The sequence below is a fragment of the Pongo abelii genome, chromosome 6, assembly GCF_028885655.2.
Source record: "Pongo abelii isolate AG06213 chromosome 6, NHGRI_mPonAbe1-v2.0_pri, whole genome shotgun sequence".
NCBI classification, from domain to species: domain Eukaryota; kingdom Metazoa; phylum Chordata; class Mammalia; order Primates; family Hominidae; genus Pongo; species Pongo abelii.
In genome coordinates this window covers 39387870-39409473 of record NC_071991.2, presented here as the reverse complement: position 1 = coordinate 39409473, position 21604 = coordinate 39387870, and the positions used below count along the sequence as shown (strand labels likewise).

Below are 21604 nucleotides of genomic sequence, written 5' to 3'. Positions count from 1 at the left end.
AGACTGGTCAGTGTGGTGAGGTTAGACAACCCCCATGAGACATTCCCATTCCCTGGACTGGGCTTGAGGCTACCTGGATCTAAGTAATCATGTGGGATATGCTGAGCCAGCTGATGGCCTCTGAAAGTCTGTGCTAACCCCAAACATGGACACATCAGTAGACATTCTGATCCATGGGGACCCAACACAGAGGAGTATTTGAGCAGTGATTTAATGAGTGTTTAAGTTAGGATTGCTTGCATTCATATAATTTGCTTTAAGGGAATATAAGACAAGTGTTGTGCCGGGTTTAAGAATCCTCCTACAGGCTGACACAGTACTGGGCCTACTGGTCACAGACGACAAGGTGAACATTCATGATTTTATGGTGCAGTTGTTACTCAACTGAGCCTAGGTTCGATTGCCCAGCACAGTAAAGCCAAAATATCTACATGGAGGGAGAAATATCTACAGCAGGAGAAAGAAGGGCCTTCATTTGCAGGGTGCCAAGCAAGGAGAATTGAGCAGCTCCCGCTTAAGACAGAACCTCTCCTATGGCTTGCAAGCAAGGTTTTTAAAGGCAGGGGTAAATTTCAGGAAAGCAGAAGTTACAGACAAAATCATAAATCGATACGTGGTAGTTATACACTGGTTTGGCCTAAAAAGATGGGATATCTTGAATAGGGATATCTTGAATAGGACTCCTAGGTAGAGTCAAAGTCAAAGATTTTCTGATTTTTTTTTTTTTTTCAGTTAAAACAGTTTATTTTCTTTTTTGCCTTCAAGCATCTGTTTAACAAAGCACATCTTGCACTGCCCTTAATCCATTTAACCCTGAGTTGACACAGCACATGTTTCAGAGAGCAAGGGGCTGGGGGAAAGGCGATAGATCAACAGCATCCCAAGGCAGAAGAATTTCTCCTAGTCAGAACAAAATGGAGTCTCCTATGCCCACCTCTCTCTACACAGACACAGCAACAATCTGATCTCTCCTTCCTTTCCCCACACTTCTCCCCCTTCTTTTCAACAAAACCACCATCGTCCTCATGGCCCGCTCCTGATGGTCGCTGTCTCTTCGGAGCTGTTGGGTACACCTCCCAGACAGGGCAGCCGGGCAGAGGCGCTCCTCACCTCCCAGACGGGGCGGCGGGGTAGAGGCGCTCCTCACTTGGTTAAAGAAGAGAAGTTTTGTTTAAAATGTCAGAGGCAACAGAAAAGAATGTCAGCTCTGGCTTGTGGGTGTGACTTCCTCCAGGCCCTTAAGGAAGAAATTTAGGACAAAGATTGGCAGTCAGAGTTCAGTCCTCAGTTCTCCATTATTTGAGGTCGCCAGCATATCCATTTGGGGCCCAGGTTTCTGAAAAACAACTCAGGGACATATGTTAAGATGTTATCTTTATTTTCTATAGGGAACCAAACATCCTTTAACTATTGTTAAAGTGACTTTAACTTCCTTGGCTATTGTTTTAAGCTACTGTTACGTTCTTGCTTATCAAGTTGCTCGTTTACCTCTCAGGGCTAGCTGGGAGCCTGGAATTTCCCTTGAAGGAACTCAGGATTTTCCTTTATTTCCATGCTTGTGGGGTCCTGCAGACCCCTAAGAGGGGTCCCTGCTCTATCTCACAATCTGACCATTTTGTTCAACCTTTAATTGCTAAAAGATGACATTATTATGGCTTGTGTTAGTGAGGTCATTATTTTTCATTTATTTTGTGTTTACTCTGGATATTTCCAAAAGGACTCATGGAAGCCACCCCAGGAGACAGAGCTGTCCCTGTCAAGTCTCAGGTTCATGGAGCTGTGTATTCACTTCCATACTTCCTGAGCCTTTCCCAGCCTTTGCTCTCCTTGTGGGTCCTTTCACTGGGCTTGATTCCGAGGCCAGGAATCACCAGGCAGCTGCAAGGACTGCACTCATGTCGTCCTCATGTCTTGGTTTCTGTGACTATAAAATGTGAAAAGGACACTGGAGAGTCTGTACATCCTTTGCTGCTCCCATACCCCAGTTCTGTGAGCTGCTAAAAAACTGGCCACGTTGGAGGCCTGAAGTGAATTCTCACCCGTAATGTAGCTCCAACAATTGTTAATGTCTGGTTAGTCTTATTTGGTCTCTACCCTCTGCCTTCCCTCAAATCCTAGACTTCATCTCACTTCCTCCATAAATCCTTTAACTCTGTCATCTGAGAACATTTGACCTGGCACCACCACGATACCGTTATCATACCCAACCAAACTGATGAAAGTTTACATCATCTCTAAAACCCAGTCTGGGCTCGGTTCACCCTTGTGTCTCAAAAATGTCTTTTCATCCTGGCTGATTTGTTCCAACGAGGATACAAATGAGACGGACATATGTCTTGATTGTCTTGCGAGATTTTTATATTTGGAGGTGACTGAACAATGACACAGACAGTCCCGTGCCATTGAGGGAAGTTTATTACTCACAGCCTGTAGACCAGAGGGTATGCACACCATGCCAAACAGGGCCACACAGTGAGCACCCAGGTCATCAGCAGGCAGAAGGAGGAAGGGGACAGTGTGGCCTTGAGCCTTCATTGTGGTTTCAGGGGAAGGAAGGGGTGGGGCAGGTTAAGCAGCTTATCAGGTTTAGGATTAGATAGTTTGAATAATATGCATGGGCTCTGGGCTATAGGAGTGGGCCCTGGTTTGTACCTGGCCAGGGGGTGATTTAGGGCAGGTAGGTGAGAATTAGATGAGACAAAGGATGGTCAGGGCATGGACTGGAGATGGGTTGGTTTGCATGTGAAAGTATTTACTGTTTCTAGGAATTAGCTAGTCTTGGGATTTCCCTTTTAGTCTTTAACAGTGCCTCTCCCATTTTGGCCTCCCATCCTCTGTGACCTTTTTTTATGTGCTCCTCCTGCCCTCTTCTTGGCTTCTATGAACTGGTAGATCTTCAGGAGACTTAGTAGTTTCTTGGATCTGCTTTTGTTGTTGTTGTTGCTGTTTTAATAACCCTTCCCTGGGTAGCTGTGCATTTCTCATTGCTTCTCTCTAGCAGGCAGGTGCTGGCTACTTTTCTTCTTGCCAGGTTGAGGTTGATGGTGGAGTGGTTATCAGTGAGACCCGTCCATCAATGGTCTCCCATCCACATTGCACCCAGTGGTTTTATAGCAGCTGCCTTGCAAGCATGGCTGACATTTTGTGTTACATTTGACTTTGCAAGATGGAGGTTTTTAATTCCCTAATTTCTTCAGCATTATTAGCTTATGATTTTTTCTAAAAAAGAATACTTATTCAGCTATTTGGTTATTCTCAAAAATAGTAAATGTTCGATTCTTTTTACTTATCAGTTTTCAAAATAATAATCAACACCCCGTTGTGAAATCATGGATTTTCAAAAATTTGATGTGTTTTGATCGATTGCCGTCTTTTTTTATTTTTGGTGTTAAATTTCCTATTTTGGCAAGTGGGAGCCTGTTCAGGTTACTTTCTGTTTTCTTTTTTTCTTTCTTTTTTTTTTTTTTAAGGTCAGTCACCTCTGAGCAGCATCTTCAGAGTAAGCATTTTTCTAGAAGGCCTGGTTTCTTTCAGTAGGAAATGGGTTTTCAACACCATAATCTGGGTTATAATTGGTCCGAGGCTTTTTAGGGCATTGAGATAGGATTTTTTTTTAGGAAAATAAAAATAAATTATGAGTTTATATTGATATTTTCAATTCATTTCACTCCTTGGATTTTTATATTTGTATCTTTTTGGTGATGCTGAAAATTCTAATGACAGTAATATTATTTGTTTCATCGTTCTATATATAGTAGGCTCAAAATAACATTGCCAATATTATTTTCAACAATAAGTCTGCTGAATGCAATTGGAGATTTCTTTGTGGTTATTTTTGTCCTTGCATTATATTCTACCAGACAATACAGTCAAATATGCGTTTTCTCATTGCTTGGAATAATTATTCTCTCTGTGGTCATGCTGGTAACAGGTTTATTTCATTTTGGTTTTGATCTTTTAGGTATCACTGTTTTTAATTTTTCTTTTTAGGCACATAAAATAATTGCATGGTTCAGTTCCACAGTAAAAAACTGAAGTCGAGGTACATGGAGAGACCCCTCCCTTGACCACTGTTCCTCCCATGCGTGTAGTTAGACGTTTGTGCTGGGTTTCCCCTTGCCCCTCCATGGTTCCTTTTGGTTCCTTTTTGATGCTGGTAGTGCATGCACTGTGAAACTGTTCCTGGAGAGTGCTTCCCAACAGGGCAAGCTGATTCCTCAGTCCTCCCCTGAGGCAGGGAGGCTTCCGGGGACCTGATTTGATCCTGTTGATGGACAGGTATCTGCAGAGTTCTTGTGTTTCAGCTCTTCTGCCCTATCTCTGTAGCAGGAAGCTTCCTCTAGGGTTTTCTAAAATTTCTTATTTCATTCTTCCACTGATAGCCAAACACTCCAGTCTTACAAAGTTAATTGGACTTGGCCAGTTTGGGTTTTGGATGCAGTCACTTTCGGGCAAAAACTGGATTGATTCAGTCTTTTCATCCTCTCCTTCTCCCAGGTATCTGTTTTCTCAGAATTGGGATGCAGTGTGCGAGTCCATGCGTCGTCCTCTGGCCTCTCTGGACTCTACTGTTTTAGAGCTGGCCCTAGAGCGGCCTTGGCATGTCAGAGCTCTGGAATTGGCAGTGGATCTTCCTGAGCCACTGACTCTCTGCTTTCTTCTAGACGTTACCTCTGTGCCCTTCTGGGATGGGTCCTGGGGCTGGGCAGGGTCAGAGTGCACTGGCCTATGTGAGCCCTTGTTGTTCTAGACCCTTCTCTGTGGCTGCCTGCTCAGGCAAGGCCATGACGGCCCAGACTGTCTGCAAGCTGCCTGCAAGCTCTTTAGGCCACACCTGGAGTGAATCAGGAGACTTTCCTATCTAGATTCTCCTGCAGCGGCTCTGTTGTACTGAGAAGCTTCTATTGTCATGTCACCTGCCTGCAGTCCTGTCCCTTTCAAGCCTGGGAGGGAGGGGGCAGCTCTTGTCCCTTAGGGCTGAACATGCCTCTGAGCCCTTGCCAACCTTCCATCTCATCTTCTTCTTTCTTCTTTTGGAGGAGACACAACACTTCCTGTGGTGCTTATTGCAGTGGACTCTAGGTGCTGACTTTCCATATTTATACAAAAGAGTCTAAAATCAGAAACACTAAAACCAATTAAAAATACCTTTTTTGATCTCTTAAGCTTGCTAACCAAAGCCAGGGCCTCTGAGATTAAAGACAAAATAAAGCAATATATTCAACATTTGTCCTAAGCTGTCTCCACTAGTGCCAGCGTGGTGGAGGTGGGTGGGAAAGGGATGCCATGAGGGCCCAGGAGAGTCCTCAGCTTTGCATCTCACAACAGTTTCCAGAGACTCATGTGTGATGCTGAGTGAGCTGGAATTGTGCATATGTGTGTGTATGGTATGAGTTGCCCAGGTTCTAGGAGAGGATTGCTGTTCTAAAGACAACTGTTGTGGACAATTTCTTTAGAATACACAAGCCCTCATCTGCTTGTAAGGCCTTGCCACATGACCATGTGCATGTGGATAGTCTGTGCTAGATGGCTTTGCCCTTGGTCCTCACACTTCCCACTCACAGCTCGCCCACACCATGCAGTGACGGTCACACTTGAGGCTCCGTGGGCATCTCTTTAGCTTTCATTCCCGTGTGCTATTTGTGCCTCCTTTTGCATAGGACTCCTGTAGGGATGGTAATTGAAGATTCCACCCCAGTCAGCCCCACAGCAATGTCCTTTTCTGCGGTGGCCATGCCAAGTCTTGGTGTCAAATAGGATAGTTGGATTGACAGGGTGGGCTGTTTGGAGCAACTGTACTGACAGGCCCCACCTTTGCCTTTTACCCTGGAGGCCCTGCTACCATCAGATCTGACTGGCCTGTTCACTCATGCACACTCATCCCTTCAGCAGCCTTGTCCTGCACACCTGTCCCACTCCAGGGATAGGCTTGTTCTGGACTCACAGAGATGACCAGGAGGCCCTGGTACCCACGGGACCCTGGAAAGATGCTGGGAACACAGCTCAGAGCTGAGGTTGGGGCAGGGACACTAGCAGTTGCCCACAATCCCTGAGTCCACTCACGAGCATGAGATGCAGGGATGATCAGGGACCCACATCACCCTCAAAGTCCTCGACGTCCAGAGCACAGGTCCTTAGAGTTGGGGATTGGCAACCCTCCCAAAACCATGTGCAAGAAGAGTTCCAGCAGCCAGTGGGCATTGTGGCTCTTGTGGGCTCCCAGAGGGGTCTTGAGCCCTCCTTTGGGACCTCTGAGAAGAAATCCTGATGTGTCAGGGCTATCATCACAGGTTGTGAGTGCTCACAGGGTTTCTAATCTCAGGGAGGGGGTGGGAGGCGGCAAGGGCTGGGTGGAGGAAACCTGAGTGTGAGGTGTGGCCGCTTCCCCTTCCTGGCAAGCCCTGTGCATTCAGGCCTGCTTCTGACCGTTGGGGACATTTGGGGGATGTTTGGAAGCAGGCCTGAATGCACAGGGCATGCCAGGGCAGTGCCAATGGGGACAGGGCAGTGTCTCAGGAGGGAGCCCAGAGCTGACTGTGGGCCTGGAGGCTCTGGTGAGGATGGCTTGAGAAGGCTGGCCGGTCGCATCCCTGGTGAATCCCTGAGGGGCCCTGCCTTCAGTTTTGCAGGACAGAGACTGGCACTGGCAGCCCACCCTGGGGTCCAGTGAATGGTCATTCAAGCTGCGCCCTGAGGGGCTGGCACTGGAACCAGGCAGCAACCCTGTGTCCAGGTCACTTTTGTGGCCTCTTGGCTGTACCTTCCCTGGGACAGGACATGGTCCTTTCTGTGAGTACTGACTGTGGTTCCAGGCCCTGTCATTGCTGCAGTGACAGTAACCATGGTGCCACTGCACGGAGACCCTTGCCCAGATCATCACTGGTCCTCCAAGCAGGCATATCCTGACCCCTTTGAAACATTTGGACACCTGGGAAATAGCAGCTGTGGGGCCAAGCAGCCTGCCCTTGGGTGGAGTGGACCTACCTACCCAGCTCTGAACTCGTACTCTCAGGCCCCTGACACAGGCTCATGTCAGCTGCAGCTCAGCCTGCTGGGGGATGAGGGCAGGTGGGAAGGCCCCCTTCTGCAGATGAGGAGGCCAGTGTTCTAAGGGCTAAGTAGTTGTCACAGTCATGCAGAGATGGAGGGGACCCTAAGTGGCCAGACCCTGGATGTCTTTGGACTGTCACCAGCCTCTCTGTGACCAGCTCCCTGTCAGCAGGAGAAGCCTGCTGGGCCCTGACAGAGCAGACTCGGACCCTGGGCTTTACAAGGCTGGCCTCAGGGTCCATCTCACAGACTGAAGTCTCTGATCACCTCCTCCCCTTGTCTCCTGTCCACGGTCTTGGAGTGCTGAGGGAGGCTCAGTGGTGGAAGGAGCTGGGCAGAGAGCCAACTGTATGCCCAACAGCGCCCCCTCCTCTGATGCTGGGCGGTGGCCAGGGCCATCTCTCAAGGTCCCTGCAATGCCAGGCCTGAGGGCAGCTCAGGACAGCAGCAGGGTCATCAGCTGTCTGCTCAGCTCTGGGAAGATATTCCATGGACAGGCCATTCAGCTGCTAGGCCAATCCCTGCTCAGCCTGGGAACTGGGGCTCCCAGCGGTCGGTGTGGCCTGTCCCTGTCCTGACTCACTCTGTGCTGGCCCTGGTTCCTTTTCTCTAAGAATGTGGGGCACAGGTGAGCACAGGGATCATGAGAGCTGATAATTCTCATCCCAAATGCACTTGTGTTAACTCAGCATTCGACAGGACCTGCAGGGCCCCAGTCATTTGTAAGAAACCAAAGGATCACATTAAATATAAGCCACTGATGTGTTCTCAGAGTGGCTGGAAGAGTTCTGTGGCCTTATAAGACCATCTCAGGGGACTTGTGAGGTCCTTTCTCATCCAGCACTGTGCTTGTGTGAGGCTGCTTCCTTCACGGGCATCTGCAGAGATAGCACAGCACGAAGGCTGGATGCAGAAGTGGGTCACAGAATCCACTGTCTGTCCTGGAGACGACGGCACCACAGAGGCTCACAGAAGTGGACTGCAATACTGTGCTTCTCACTCATTGTCTTTTGTTTGGGGAAATGTCATGATTTTTCATAAAATGTTATTTATGTTAACATGCAGTGGATTCACTATTATTTTAAATGCATTTGTACATGAAAAAATTCTTATTGTTAAATATCAGTAGCTATAACCCACCTACACAAAAAGTTTTAGTTTTTAGTGAGTCCTCAGTGATTTCAAGACATAAAGGGGTCCTGAAATGGAAATGTTTTAGAGCTGCTGTTTTAATGTTGTCCCTGAAATAAACACAACAGTCGTGATGATGATCCCAGTTGACACTGATTGATCCAAGTAAGACAATACAGGGTCTTAGAGTTAACTCTCTCCACCTTCCATGTGCCCTGTGAGGCTGGTGCTGCTGTTCCTATTCATACCACTGTACAGATGAGCAGATGGACATTCAGCTTTGGCCAGTGCCTTCTGCCTCCTGGGAGTGTGCCCTGTGGGTGGGAAGGTCAGAAGCCCCAGGGACACCCAGATGGGTGAGAGGTCCACCCTTCCTGGGGAGAAGCAGCTGCTGGGGGGAATCTAGCACATTCCAGAGGGCTGTCCATGATGGTCTGCATGGCGGTTAAGGGAGGTGACGTGGGAATAAAGGGAGTTGGTGAAGATGCCCCATGGAGGTGGCATTCCAGCCGGACCTTGAACGATCATCCTGTAGGGTTGGCTCAGTGAAGCAGACAGGAGGGATGGACCCCCGAAGGGGAAAGAGGCCATGAGCGAGGTATGGGGAAAGGGAGAAGGAGATCAGTGTGAGCCTGGTCCCAGCCCTCAAGACTGTGCTGACCACGCAAGGGTGTGGCCTGGGTGGGAAGGTGGTGGCCCAAGTGCAGCATGTCTTGCCAGCGCTCTGTGGCCACCAGTGTCTAGAGGTGGTGGAGCCAGCAGTGGCGCTCACAGCCACTGAGCACTGTCTCTTACCGTGTGCCTTGCCCTTCCCTGAAGGAGAACCACTGTCGCCGCATCAAGATTCTTGGGGACTGCTACTACTGCGTGTCGGGCCTCACCCAGCCCAAGACTGACCATGCCCACTGCTGTGTGGAGATGGGACTCGACATGATAGATACCATCACGTAAGTACCCCATGGGGCTGAGAGGAGTGGCCTTGGGCATCTACACATTGAAATCCTAGAAGCTGAGCCACCTTCTGCCCCATGTGGGCTCCCCTCTCAGGGCCTCGCTTTGTCCTGGTGGGTCTGTCTGAGGCTGCAGAGAATGATGCCAGCATTAGGAGGATGCTGGGTTCAGGAAAGCGTGAAAGGATGCTTCCGTGATTCCCTGCCTTTACATTTCATGTGTGACTGTATTTCTTTGTCCACAGGAATCCTGCATATTGTCAGGTATGCATGAGTCATACAAAAATAAATTAGTTTTTAGCTTAGCCAGATAAGACATACAGAAAGGTTTGGCCCCAGTCTAACTGAATTCTCTATCAAAAGGAAGTAAATGTGTGTGTTTCTCTTCACTCAGCAAGATGACTGGGTCTCAGGTGCTCTCTGTGTGGGGAGACAGGCTTGGGATCGGGGCAGGTGAGTCTTCATGGAATGAATATTACACCTGTGAGGCCAGGCCTGCCCATTTCTTGGTCAGTCTTATGTTGTCATTGTCCTTATCAGAGACTGGGATGAAGACACAGATGTTTTTGTCAAGTTAGGGAAGGTGTGGAGCTGGAAGGCTGAGCTAATGTATGGAGTGTAGATCCAAACAAACATCTCAAAATGTGGAGAGGTGGGTATGCTCCAGTGAGATGGGGCCAACAGGGATTGGGGCATAGCTTCATACCTGGAGCGGAAAAGTAGTAGCATAAGAATTTTGTAGGGAGACGATGGGTAGTTGCAGGTGAAAGGATGCACAGGCAAACACCCCAGCCAGCTAGACTGAGAGATGGGGCGAGACTGCTGGCTCCCTTTGCCGCATCGCTGCCTCGTGGGCTGCCCCATGCAGTGCTCCTGCAGACAGTGTGACTGGAAGGAGGCGGTTGGGAGGAGGCTGGCACCTCAAGCATTGTGCCCACTTCTGGCACCTGTGTGTCAGGGACACGTGAGCAAAGCCGAGCCCTGAGGGGCAGCGGTTCTCCAACACGGCTTCATATCAGAGTCGTCTGTGAGAACCAAAGTCCCTGATGGTAGCTCCACCTCAAGAGCCCGAGGTGGCTGGTCTGGAGTGTGGTCTAGGACTGAGAGTGGAAAAGCCCCATCAGCTGACCTCAGTACACAGCCTAACAGAGAGCCATTGCCCCAGAGAAAAGCAGCCTGGCTGGAGGAGATGCTGGGCAGAAGCGGGAAGGAAGGAAAGCTGCCTGGTGTGGAGAAGACTTAGAGGTGATGACTATCACCTGTTCTCTGAAAGGATGGGACATTATCACAGCATATCATATATATTGTATGTTGCATCTTAGATGACATCATACATCACCTTACATCATGTATCACTTGTATATCATATGTCATATGTTACATGCCACATCATGTTTCATATAATATATATCACATATTCTATCACATATCACATCATCTACCATATAACATATCACATATTGTATCATATATCACACATCATATAACTGTCTTTCATATTTCATAATAGATCACATCATATCACATTATGTCATAAATAACATATCACATCACATATCATGTGCTATTTGTGTGTATATAGATAATATATCATATCAGATCTAGTTTTGTGTGATCTCCTTGTGGGAAAATGAGGCTCTGTAGGTGGATGCTTTAAGGAGACAGATGTCAGTCCATTTGCTTAGTAAATATTTGTGAAGCCCCCACTCGGTGCTGAGCACAGACAGACACAAGCAGAGTTGAATGATGTGGGCTGACCTGGCTGACCAGGTGGCTCGTGGAGTTGAACTGGATGGCCTTGTGCCTTTGAAGGTTGGTGACCCTGACTGTGCCGACCGGGGTCCTCCTGAGAGGGGTCTGGTGCTTATTCTTGGCCCCTGATCTCCTTACCTGGCTGTGTGTGCTCCTGTGCTCAGTGACAGCCCATCTCTTGCTTGAGGTTCTGGGCCTTAAAGGGTGCTGTCCTTCCTTCTACTCCTGTTTCTGCCTTGCATGTTGATGGGTTATAAGCTGTTTTTGTGGATGTGCCTCTTCCTCACCGCTGCCCAGGAAGCCCTGCGTCTGTGCTCTGGTTCTGCACCTGGCCTGGAGCTGCCTGGAGCTGCAAACCCACCTGGCTTGCTCCACTTTCTGGTTCACTTGCTCCATGAACCTGTGTCCTCTTGGCCAGCTCTCCTGGCATTCCAGCTGCTGGCTCTCAGTCTGTGAGATTCTCCAGGCGTTAGTGCCTTCAGCTCCACATCTCTAGCCCTGCTATCTGAAACTGGTCTACCCTAGTGCCAGGGGCATCTTCCTGGGCCTCCTGTAGCTGCTGTCTGCTTGGGCTCCTGATTACCAGAGTGTTCCCAGGGCCTCAGGAAGCTCTACACACCAGAGTTCCTGTCACTCAGCTTCCTGGCTCTGGACCGGAAGAAAAGCCACCGAAGACTGAGCGCGGAAGATGCCTCCCAGCCAAACAAACCCTTCTTCCTCCTCAGACTGTCACAGACCCTGGGACCCACCAGTGTGTGCTCTGCATGGCCAGCCTTCTGTTGGAGCCATCTTGGCATCTGGTGCATCCCCTGCCAGCCACATTGGGCTGTGTGTGTCCCTGCCTTGCACATGCAGGATGGAATATGTTTATCAACAGGGGGAGCTTGCCCAGGCAGAGGAGGACACTTTATATAATGTCTTTCTCTTCCTCCTACCTTGGAGTGGAGTGTTTTATTTGAAACTTTGGAAACAGAAAGTTTCAGGTGAACGGGTGAAGTGGCCAGAGCTAACCTTTCCCCGCAGGGCTCCATGCTGGGCCTTGCAGCTGGCACACTGATTCTGTTTGCTCCCCGCCACTCCTCAGTAGTAAGTCTGCACTCTCAACTGCATTTTTTTCCTATCTTGAGTCTGATTCTGTTTCAGAAAGCCCTTCCCATCTCCAAAGGAGTGGGCTATGCCCCAAGACACTAATTTCAGTAGTTGCCCACTGACTTCCTCTTTTAATAGAGTCCTGGGTGGCAGGCTCAGTGCCTGAGTGACTAGGAAGGAGAGGGGCCTGCAGGTCAGATGTGTCCCTTTCCAAGGCCCACAGAGAGGTCTGTTCCAGGCTTGGGGAATTCTGAGTGGGCAGAGGAAATCCTAAGGCACATAAGGGATGTGTATTAGTCTGTTGTCACACTGCTATAAAGAACTACCTAAGACTGGGTAATTTAAGAAGAAAAGAGGTTTAATTGACTCGTAGTTCTACAGGCTGTACAGGAGGCATGGCTGGGAGGCCTCAGGAAACTTACAATCATGGCAGAAGGCAAAGGGGAGGCAAGCACGTCTTCTCATGGCGGCAGGAGAGAGAGAGCAAAGGGAAAGAGCTACACACTTTCAAACAACCATATCTCATGAGAATTCACTCACTATCATGAGAACAGCAAGGGGAAAATCTGCCCCCATGATCCAATCACCTCCCACCAGGTCCCAACATTGGGAATTACAACTGGACATGAGATTTGGGTGGGGACGTAGAGCCAAATCATATCAGGATGGTTTGGCTGGTTGGAAGATTCTTGAAGCATCTCATGAAGACTCCGTGGTTCCAGAGGCTGCTCTGATAGAGGGTGGGGGTTGGGGCTCCATTGTCAGCCTCTTTTCAGGCCAGTGCTTTGCTGGTAGCACAAGAAAGAAATTGCTGCAGGTGCAGGCAAGCATGCAGCCAGAGCTGGGTCTTGATTTCTGAGGCTGGAGAAAGTCTTTCCCTTGCTGAACAAGTGGGAAAGATCTTGTTTTATCACTTTGAAGAATGTTTATTCCTATGGGAAAAACGGATAGACGTATTTTCCTTTTCTGATCTGTAAACATAGGCCTCCCATGCCTAGCATCTAGTCCCTTTTCATGCAGATCAATCATTTGGGAAGAGTCTAGGACCCATTTTGTCAAATGCCTGTGGGCCTAGTGAGGCTCCAGTGTGAATCCAGGTGGGGCTGAGAGAGGTCCTCTGAAGTGCAGGGTGGGGCATCTCTTTGTAAAGACACGGTGAAGAATGCTGGACTTGAAAGTGGGATCCCAGGGCCCCTACCTTCCTCAGCCACCCAGCTTAGCCAGCCTGGCCCTCTGGGAGCCACAGCATCCAGAGGCCAGAGCAGTGGGCTGGGGTGTCTCCAAGGCTCTGGGCTCCTGCAGCTGGCCCTGGGAAGTCTGACCCTGCCCCTAGCTTACTTGCCCTGACCTCCACCTCTCTCTCAAACTTGGGCTTTATTTAGGAGTGTGGTATACTATTTTAAGGAAATGCCTGTTAATTTTTATTGGTATGATTCTTAGTGAATGCTTTAAAAGTGATATACATTCCCTGTTTGGGCCAGATGGTTCCTGTCTATAGGAGAGATGAAGATGGGATGAGAAGTATCCTAACTGTCCAGTGAGTTTGGTGACTGTGCTGGTCTTGCTCCTGAAGAGCTGTGTGACCCTGGACATGTCCCTTTTGTCTTGGAGCTTCAGTTTTCCCCCTCTGTAAAATGGCCGATTCTGCCTCATGACATCCTGTCTCTGAGCCCACAGAGCATTGGAAAGATGAGGGTGGCAGGACCAGCCTCCCAGCTGCTGCAGCCAGGCTGACAAGACCAGGCCCTGTGCCCTGAGGTTTGGGGCCAGTCCTTGACCTTGAATTTCCAGTGGGATTTCTGCAGGACTACCCGCGATGCCCAGACTGCAGGGACACAGGCAGCACATCAGTCCCTGTGTCAATCTGAGACCTTCCGCGTGATGAGAGTCTCAGTCTGAGGCTTCCCAATGCTCCCTCTCTGTATTCCATACCTGGAAGTCATGTGTGACACTCTTGGGGCAGAAAGAAGGGGGCATTTTCTCCTGCTGGTGAAGTCAGATGAGGCCTGAACCCATCCCTGGGGCCTGGCTTGGGGGATGCTCAGGTTTGTGTCCCTCTCCCCCACTGGGGCTTTGCTCTGTGTGAGATCTGTGCTCACCCACCTTCTTCTGCTCATACCCCTCCCCTCTGACACACACCACCAGCTCTGCTGCTCTCCCAGAGTTGCCCTGAGTATTAGGTCACCCTAGGAAGTTGCTCCTAGCCAGCCAGTTCTGGCCTACCAAAATGGCATTTCATATGGTTTCAGCTACTCATCCCCAGCTGCTGTGTTTCCTGAGTAGGCTGAGGGGCTTCTGATTTCAGGAACCTGCCAGATTCCTGGCTCCCATCCTTCAGGCGATGCTTCAGGTTCCTCGAGTTCTTAATTTTCTTTGCATTAAAATGGAGAAATAGTGTTTGCATCTCTGAGTTGTTTTGATAATTTAATGAGATCTCAGATTAAATGGGCCTGCATAGACTGGGTTCTAGCAGCCGCTGCAAGTATTGATTCATCAGCTCCCAGAAAGAGGGAGCCGGTGGCCAATTCTGCTGGATTCTATCTGAAGCCACATGGTTCTGTGTACCCATAGGAATGTGGATTTGTCTGTCCACTTCATGGGGGAAGCCTTGTTCGTGACAGGTGATAGGCAAACCATGAATCAGATTTTGAACGGGAACCTCATTCTTCCACATGACCACCAAGTATGCAAGCCACCATCTTTGCTAAATAGACTCAATCCAGATGCCTTGCTGGCAGTGTGTATTTTTGGTTTACTACGTTGAGTTAAATTAGAAGTAAATGGCATGTGCCTTTCCTCCCTGACCCACTTTTGAGCTGCTAAGTTCAGCTTGTGTGTGCTGCGGTCGTCACTATAACTGGATTGTCCCCCAGCCTGCATCCCTGGAGGTCGTATGAGAAGGGATGCCTGCTGGCTTTGTCTGCCTGGCACTTGGACTGTCCCCAACAGTATCTTACTTTTTAACAAGGGGGCTTGTGTGTGAGCCATGGAGCATGCTTCAGTTTCTCAGCGCAGAGAAACTTGGAGGATTACTTCCTCTAATTATTGGATTCTAGTTTTCAGAGCCAGACCTGTTGATACATTTAGGGATGGATTTTCTGTGGGAGAGGTGATGCCTGTGTGCACACACTTCTACAACCACCACACATGGTTTTCCCTAAAATTTTAGGGGACATGGAGCTTCTGAATCTTTATATTCTAGATGGAGAAGCTGCATTTTTACAGATGGGGAAACTGAGTCCTAGGTAGGGAAGGGAGGAGCCCAAGTTGAGGTGATGAGCTTGAACCACCTGAGGCTGAAACCATTTGCCCCACCCTTCCCACCACACAAGGATGGGGGCTTGGAGGCTGCTGCAGGCATGTGTGTTGTTGTTATTTCTAGAAATTCTGCCTGGGTGACAGTAAATTGGCCTCTATAGTGTCCTCTCTCCTCTTCTTTTCCCGTTATGTGCACAGCTATAGCTATAGTGCTTGAAATAATGGCTGACACTCAGTAGATGTTTGTTGAACAAATGAATGAATATATGCTTACTTGTCCTTCACTTCCGAGCTTCAGTGCAGCCATGACTAGGTTTCAGCTCTGCCAGAATTTACTTACGCCAAGGGGCCAACAGTGGCCCCCTCTGCCAGAGATGGGTTGCTTCCTCATTTCTTTCCTGTTGGGGTCCAGCTCAGAGGACCAAGTTCAGGGCTGTAGGCGGTGGGCAAGTGTCAGACTCTTCCTCTGCATAAAAAACACCTGTGATAAATAAGTGAACCTGAGAGCACAAGTAAAGAAAAAACATAGTACAAATAAAGCCAAGAAAGTCCGTGGAAATTCTGTTCCTTGGAAATGAAGTTAAAGTTCTGTTGGATTTAGACGAAGCCAGCTTGGGCATCCCAGGAATGGTGAGACCAAGAGGAGTCACTATGAGAACAGTTCTGGATGCATCAGTTTTTTAGAAGTAACTGTTCAGTTAACTGCAGATCTGATGTTACCAAGAATTGAGATATCTGAGGCAGAACCGACTGGGAAAGATTGGAGATGGAGAGTATAGGTAGAATGTGGTGGCGTGGATTTGGTTGGAGGCTGGTCGAGGTGCCACTTGCTAGGAGCCTAAAGGTTTGCTTTGGTGAGCTTGAGGGGATCTGGGGATGAAGGTGGGCATGGGTCCCAGAAGTCTCTGTGCCATTTACTGTTTCACGGCTTTGGAGGTACAAACACTAACAGTGCACAAAAACATTATTAGTATGTTTTGTTATTTACATTTTCCCATACTCATTTCCTTTTGTGAATTTTGAAAAATAAATTTTCATTTCAGCATTTGGTTTCAGTGCCTCAAAGAAGATTGGCAGACAACTGAAAAAAAGTTAAAATAAAAAAGTATATTCAGCTGGGCATGGTGGCTCACACCTGTAATCCCAGTACTTTGGGAGGCCAAGGCGGGTGGATCATGAGGTCAGGAGATCGAGACCATCCTGGCTAACACGGTGAAACCCCGACTCTACTAAAAATACAAAAAAATAAAAATAAAAATTAGCTGGGCGTGGTGGCGGGCACCTGTATTCCCAGCTACTCGGGAGGCCGAGGCAGGAGAATGGTGTGAACCCGGGAGGCGGAGCTTGCAGTGAGGGGAGATAGCGCCACTGCACTCCAGCCTGGGCGACAGAGCGAAACTCCGTCTCAAAAAAAAAAAAAAGTATATTCAAAATATATAAAACTACATAGGTATTAAAGATATATCAGTAGTCTAACTTCCACATAATGTAAATCTGTGGCATGCATACTTCTGAGTTTACTGAGGTTTCTGAACATGCGCTGGGACTTACGTGATTCTGCGGTCTGGGCAGCCATCTGCCTTGGAGTGGCTGCCGGGGCCTCCATGTGCTATGGTTTTCGGGCACAGGCCCTTGTAAGGATGAAGTGGGTAGTGATGGGCAGCTGGCAAGGGTTTGAGTGGAGGCTGGGGAAGCAGTGGGGTTGTGCTGAGCAGGTGCTCCCTGAGCCTTGGCTGGGGCTCCAGGAAGCAGGCCCCAGTGGAAAGTTGGGGTAAAGTTGAACCAGACACAGGCTTCTCGGGTGAGGGGCACAGCCTTGCCTTGCACGTACCGAGTTGTTATTGACAAATGTGATATACAGAGGCCTCTAGAATGGGACTCCAGGCTGAGCTGGTTTGCTGTCACCACCTGATGGCCCGCCCCTGAGTCCTTGGAGCTTTTGTTAGTATTTCCATCCCGGATGGAATAGAAAGAGGAGGTTGGCCTCTTAAGCCTTGAGATGCACTGGGTTGGAGTTTAAATGATTTCAAAGCTTGTCAAAGTGAATTTAGCTGGAGCTGGGTGTATACACGAGGAAACTGAGGCATAGAGATGGGCATTGTGTACCCAAATTCGGCCAGGCTGGCCTGGGGTTTCCCAGAAGCCCTCAATTCTCTCACCACCTGCTCTGCCTCTGTTCCCTTCCCTAATGCCCCTTGCCATACTCTGTTGTCCCCACCCCAGCTCCTGGTGAATGCCCCTCATGTCACCAGCCTCTCATGTCTGGATGTGGCCTCCAGGTCTTGACCATAAGTTTGCATTGAGGCCTAAGGCAGAGTGTGCGTCAGGAAGGGGTGGGAGGCAGAACCTGATGCCTGGGCTGCAGATCCTGTGGATGTTTCCAGCGGGTTGTCATCTGCATCTGGCTGGCAAGCAGGCATGGGTCCCTGCAAGGGAGCAGTGGCCTCACAGAGCCCTATGTTAATCTGAACTGTCCTGATGCCACACTCCACAGTAATTACCAGGTCCACCTGGGATTTGGGGACTGCCTTGGGCAGAGAGGGCCCTCTAGGAGGCCATGAATGGAACTCATGAGTCTGGTGTGGACATGGTGTGAGCTGGCTGGGAGCATGGGCCAGAGCCACCCCTCCTGCCTAAGGCCCTCAGCCCAGAGGTGGGCAGGAAGGCACCGTGTCCACTGACTGTGCCAGGAGACCTCCACGCTCAGGCCACAGGCAGCAAGGACAAGACCCAGTTTCCCTGGTGCTCACAGCCTAGCAGTGCAGACCAAGGTGGCCCCCTGGGTGGATACAAGGTGGGCCCCAGCCCCACGCTCTGTGTCTGTGTTGCAGATCCGTGGCTGAAGCCACCGAGGTGGACCTGAACATGCGTGTGGGTCTGCACACGGGCAGGGTCCTCTGTGGTGTCCTGGGCTTGCGCAAGTGGCAGTACGACGTGTGGTCCAATGATGTGACCTTGGCCAATGTCATGGAAGCCGCTGGCCTGCCAGGGTAAGTCGGGGATGGGGTGGGGAGGGGAGGGAGGTGGGTGGTGGCTGCGCACCCCTGGTCTAAATCCTTGCTTCAGGTTCTGGGCTGTGCTCTTGAGGGCACTTGTGTGAGTGCTCCTAGAGGAGCCTGCCTGTCCCAGCCGCACCTGCCAACCAGATTCCCTGTGGTGGGCATCCCACCCAGCCCGGCTGCCACTCTGTGCTGGGCCCAGCTGAGCCTGGCGCACATCTACAAAGAGCTGTCATTGGACCAGAAGGCCAGAGCAGATGCATGTGGGGACCTCTGCCCATGGCATGGTGCTGTCCTCATGGCTTGTCACTGCATCACTTCTCTTTTTGCTGTCTTTGGTTTCATTTTCTCACATGTGCAAATGGAAAGTACTGAGACTTTAGAGCTCCTTCTCCACCCCCAAGCTCCACACAGCCATCTAGGAGCTCATGGACATCTGGGTCACAGATGATGCCTTCTTTGAGCTCTCTGAGAAGTGCCATGGGCTGTTGATGGCCGTGCTCCGTGGCAGGCTCAGCCCTGTCTTGAGGAAGATTTCCATGCACCCCTCTGCCACCCCGGGTCCTGTAATCTCCCTTTTGTATGATCTCGCAGTGGCTATCATGGCAGGCAGCTTCTCCAGAAAACTGGCTGCTCCTCACCAGGCAACTTTTGCAGAACACTGGCTGCCCCTCAGTGTGCCCTGGGCTCAGCATAAAGCAGGGGCTTCAGTGAGAGCTGGTGTTTTCCTCTCCTTGTTGGCTCCCAAGGCCGGGCTATGCAGCCGCTGTCTCCATTGCTGATGGAATGGATGAAGCATCAGCTGAACACAGGAATGCACAGACACTTGCCTTTCTGGAGATTGTGGTGCCTGGAAGTTTCCAGACAGCCTCGGTGACCTTTGTAGTTCAGGGCGAGGCTGATGGGGGTGACGTGTCCGCAGGTGCTTCCAGGGCCCCTCTGGAGGGGCAGGAAGCAGCAAGGGTTGAAGCTTGCTGTGAGCACCCTGCCTGCCCCAAGCCAATGGGAGCTGCTGATGGGGGCACCCAGGGAGCATCCCAGCAGGGACTGGGCCCAGGGATCCAAGCACTCTGAGTTGATGGCAGGAATTGGCCCCTGTAGATGGGGCAGCACAGGGACAAGCTGAGGCTGGAGTCAGAGAACCTGCCTGACTGGCCCCTTTGTGACCTCTCCTCTTCCTGGCCTGGCAGTCCGTCCCTGTCCCTCCCTCTCTCACCCGCCTGCTCCTCTGGGGATCCTGGTGGAGCCACTGCTGGGAAAGGCCTCATGATCTCCCGAGCCCTGTCCTCACCCTCTCAGGATCCCAACGAGCATGGCAGCTCTGCCTTCAACTGCCTCCCATATGAGCCAGGCTCCCTGCTTTCGTCCTCAGCCAGCCTTAGAGTTTAATTATGAATCCCAAGCTTTTCCCCTGCAAGGAGTTCAGAAGGTTGTGCGGTGAAGTGAAGAATTGGGTTTGCAGGGAATGGTTTTGGAAGGTGGGGAGTTTGCTTCTCGCCCCATAAACCTGCGCACTCAGGCGTGCCCTGCTAAGGAGCAGAGACTGTGGGTGTTCGTTTTCTGCTGAGACAATGCCAACTGTGGGGATTTTCCTGCCCTCACCAGAAGATTGGGTTGGGGAGGCGTGAACGCCTGGGCTCCACAGCGTTTCTCGCCACCCTGCTTCCCACCCCACCTCATGTGTGAACACCGTGGCCACCCCTGACTTCTTACTACTCAGTGGGGTCTGCCCACTCCTTGTGCTGACCAGACCGGACCATGGTTGGGGAGGGACTCCCATGTCTCCTCTCCTCTTTCTCTTCTTCCCATCACTGCCCGTTTTTTCCTCAGCTTCCCTAATGAGTCCTGACATATTCTTTCTCTCTGTCCCTTGGTTCCTCTGCTGTCCCTCTGGCCCTGTGTCCCCCACCTTAGCCATCCCTGCTGTCCTGCTGGGCATGGTTCCTGATGGCCCTACTGTATCTCTGCCTGGCCCTCCCTCCTGGCATAGGCGGACTTGCATGGGAGCATGAATACTCCCCGTGGAGCCTGCCCTGGTGTGGGGAAGCCTCTGCCTGCGCCCCTTCCCCTCTGGTGAGGCCCTGCAGACTCTGACAGCAGTGGTTCCTCACTCATCCGGCCTCTGCCTCCTCCTTTTGTAGGAAGGTTCATATCACAAAGACGACCCTAGCGTGCTTGAATGGGGACTACGAGGTAGAACCAGGTTACGGACATGAGAGGAACAGTTTCTTGAAAACTCATAACATCGAAACCTTTTTTATTGTGCCATCCCATCGCCGAAAGGTAGGCACCAGAGCCCCCCTCATTTGGTTGATCCTTAGTTTCTGGGCCTGTGCAGAGCTTTACAGATGTGACTCCTCCTGCTTCCTCTCCAAGCACTGCTTCTCTGGGCTGTGAACTTGCTAAGATGGGGAGAGTTGTCCCCACTAACACTGTCCTGGGCCTTGTCTCTTACTGGTGTGGGGAGGGGTCTAGGTAAGGGAGCTAGAACCCCTAGTCAGAGATCTGGGGTCACCTCGGGGCAGGCCGTTCTGTGTCCTCCTTCCACTCCCTGGGCCTTCACTGCCTCCCCTGCAAAGTGGGCATGAAGCCCTGCAGGGGGGCCAGGGATGGGGAGCTCTGTGAACTGAAGGGTGCTGGGCACAGAGGTGGGCTGTTACCGTCTTACACGGGGCACTTGAGGTCACCCTGCCCAGAGAAAAGTGGTCTGGACATGATCAAGAGTGATCAAGTCACTTTCAGGGTCCATGTGAGGGGTCAGGCTCAGGTGAGGGTGCAGAACTTAGGTGAGGGGGTCAGGCTCAAGTGAGGTGTGCAGGGCACAGGTGAGGGGTTCAGGGCTCAGGTGAGGGGTTCAGGGCTCAGGTGAGGGTGCAGGGCTCAGGTGAGGGGTTCAGGGCTCAGGTGAGGGATTCAGGGCTCAGGTGAGGGGTGCAGGGCTCAGGTGAGGTGTTCAGGGCTGAGGTGAGGGTGTAGGGCTCAAGTGAGGGTGTAGGGCTCAGGTCAGGGGTTCATGGCTCAGGTGAGATATTCAGGGCTCAGGTCAGGGGTTCATGGCTCAGGTGAGGGATTCAGGGCTCAGGTGAGGGGTTCAGGCTCAGGGGAGGGTCAATGGCTCAGGTGAGGGTGCAGAGCCATTACTGTGTTGGCTCTTTTTAAAGAAACAATTTGTGGGAGCTAGTCATTGTGCACCCCAGTGGATGCAGGCCCCTGGGCTCTGTCACATTGACATAGACAATAGCATCCAGTCCTGTAGTTTGAGGGTGAAAGGGGGTGACAAGGTAGGTACAGTATACAGCCCTACTTTAGAGAAGTTTGAATAGCGGGAGGGGAAGAGTGAGAATGCTCAGAAGAAGGGGGTTTTGTTGTTTTAGA

General features: G+C 50.6%; 1 protein-coding gene across 1 annotated transcript in view; it reads left to right on the top strand.

The window, feature by feature from the left end:
- ADCY1 (adenylate cyclase 1) overlaps positions 1-21604 on the top strand; it is a 144956-nt gene that overhangs the window by 66018 nt on the left and 57334 nt on the right. Inside the window, exons 5-7 of the mRNA XM_024250323.3 lie at positions 9001-9128; positions 18062-18220; positions 20371-20512. Of these exons, the coding sequence (XP_024106091.1) occupies positions 9001-9128; positions 18062-18220; positions 20371-20512 (429 nt within the window). The remainder of the gene's footprint in view (positions 1-9000; positions 9129-18061; positions 18221-20370; positions 20513-21604) is intronic.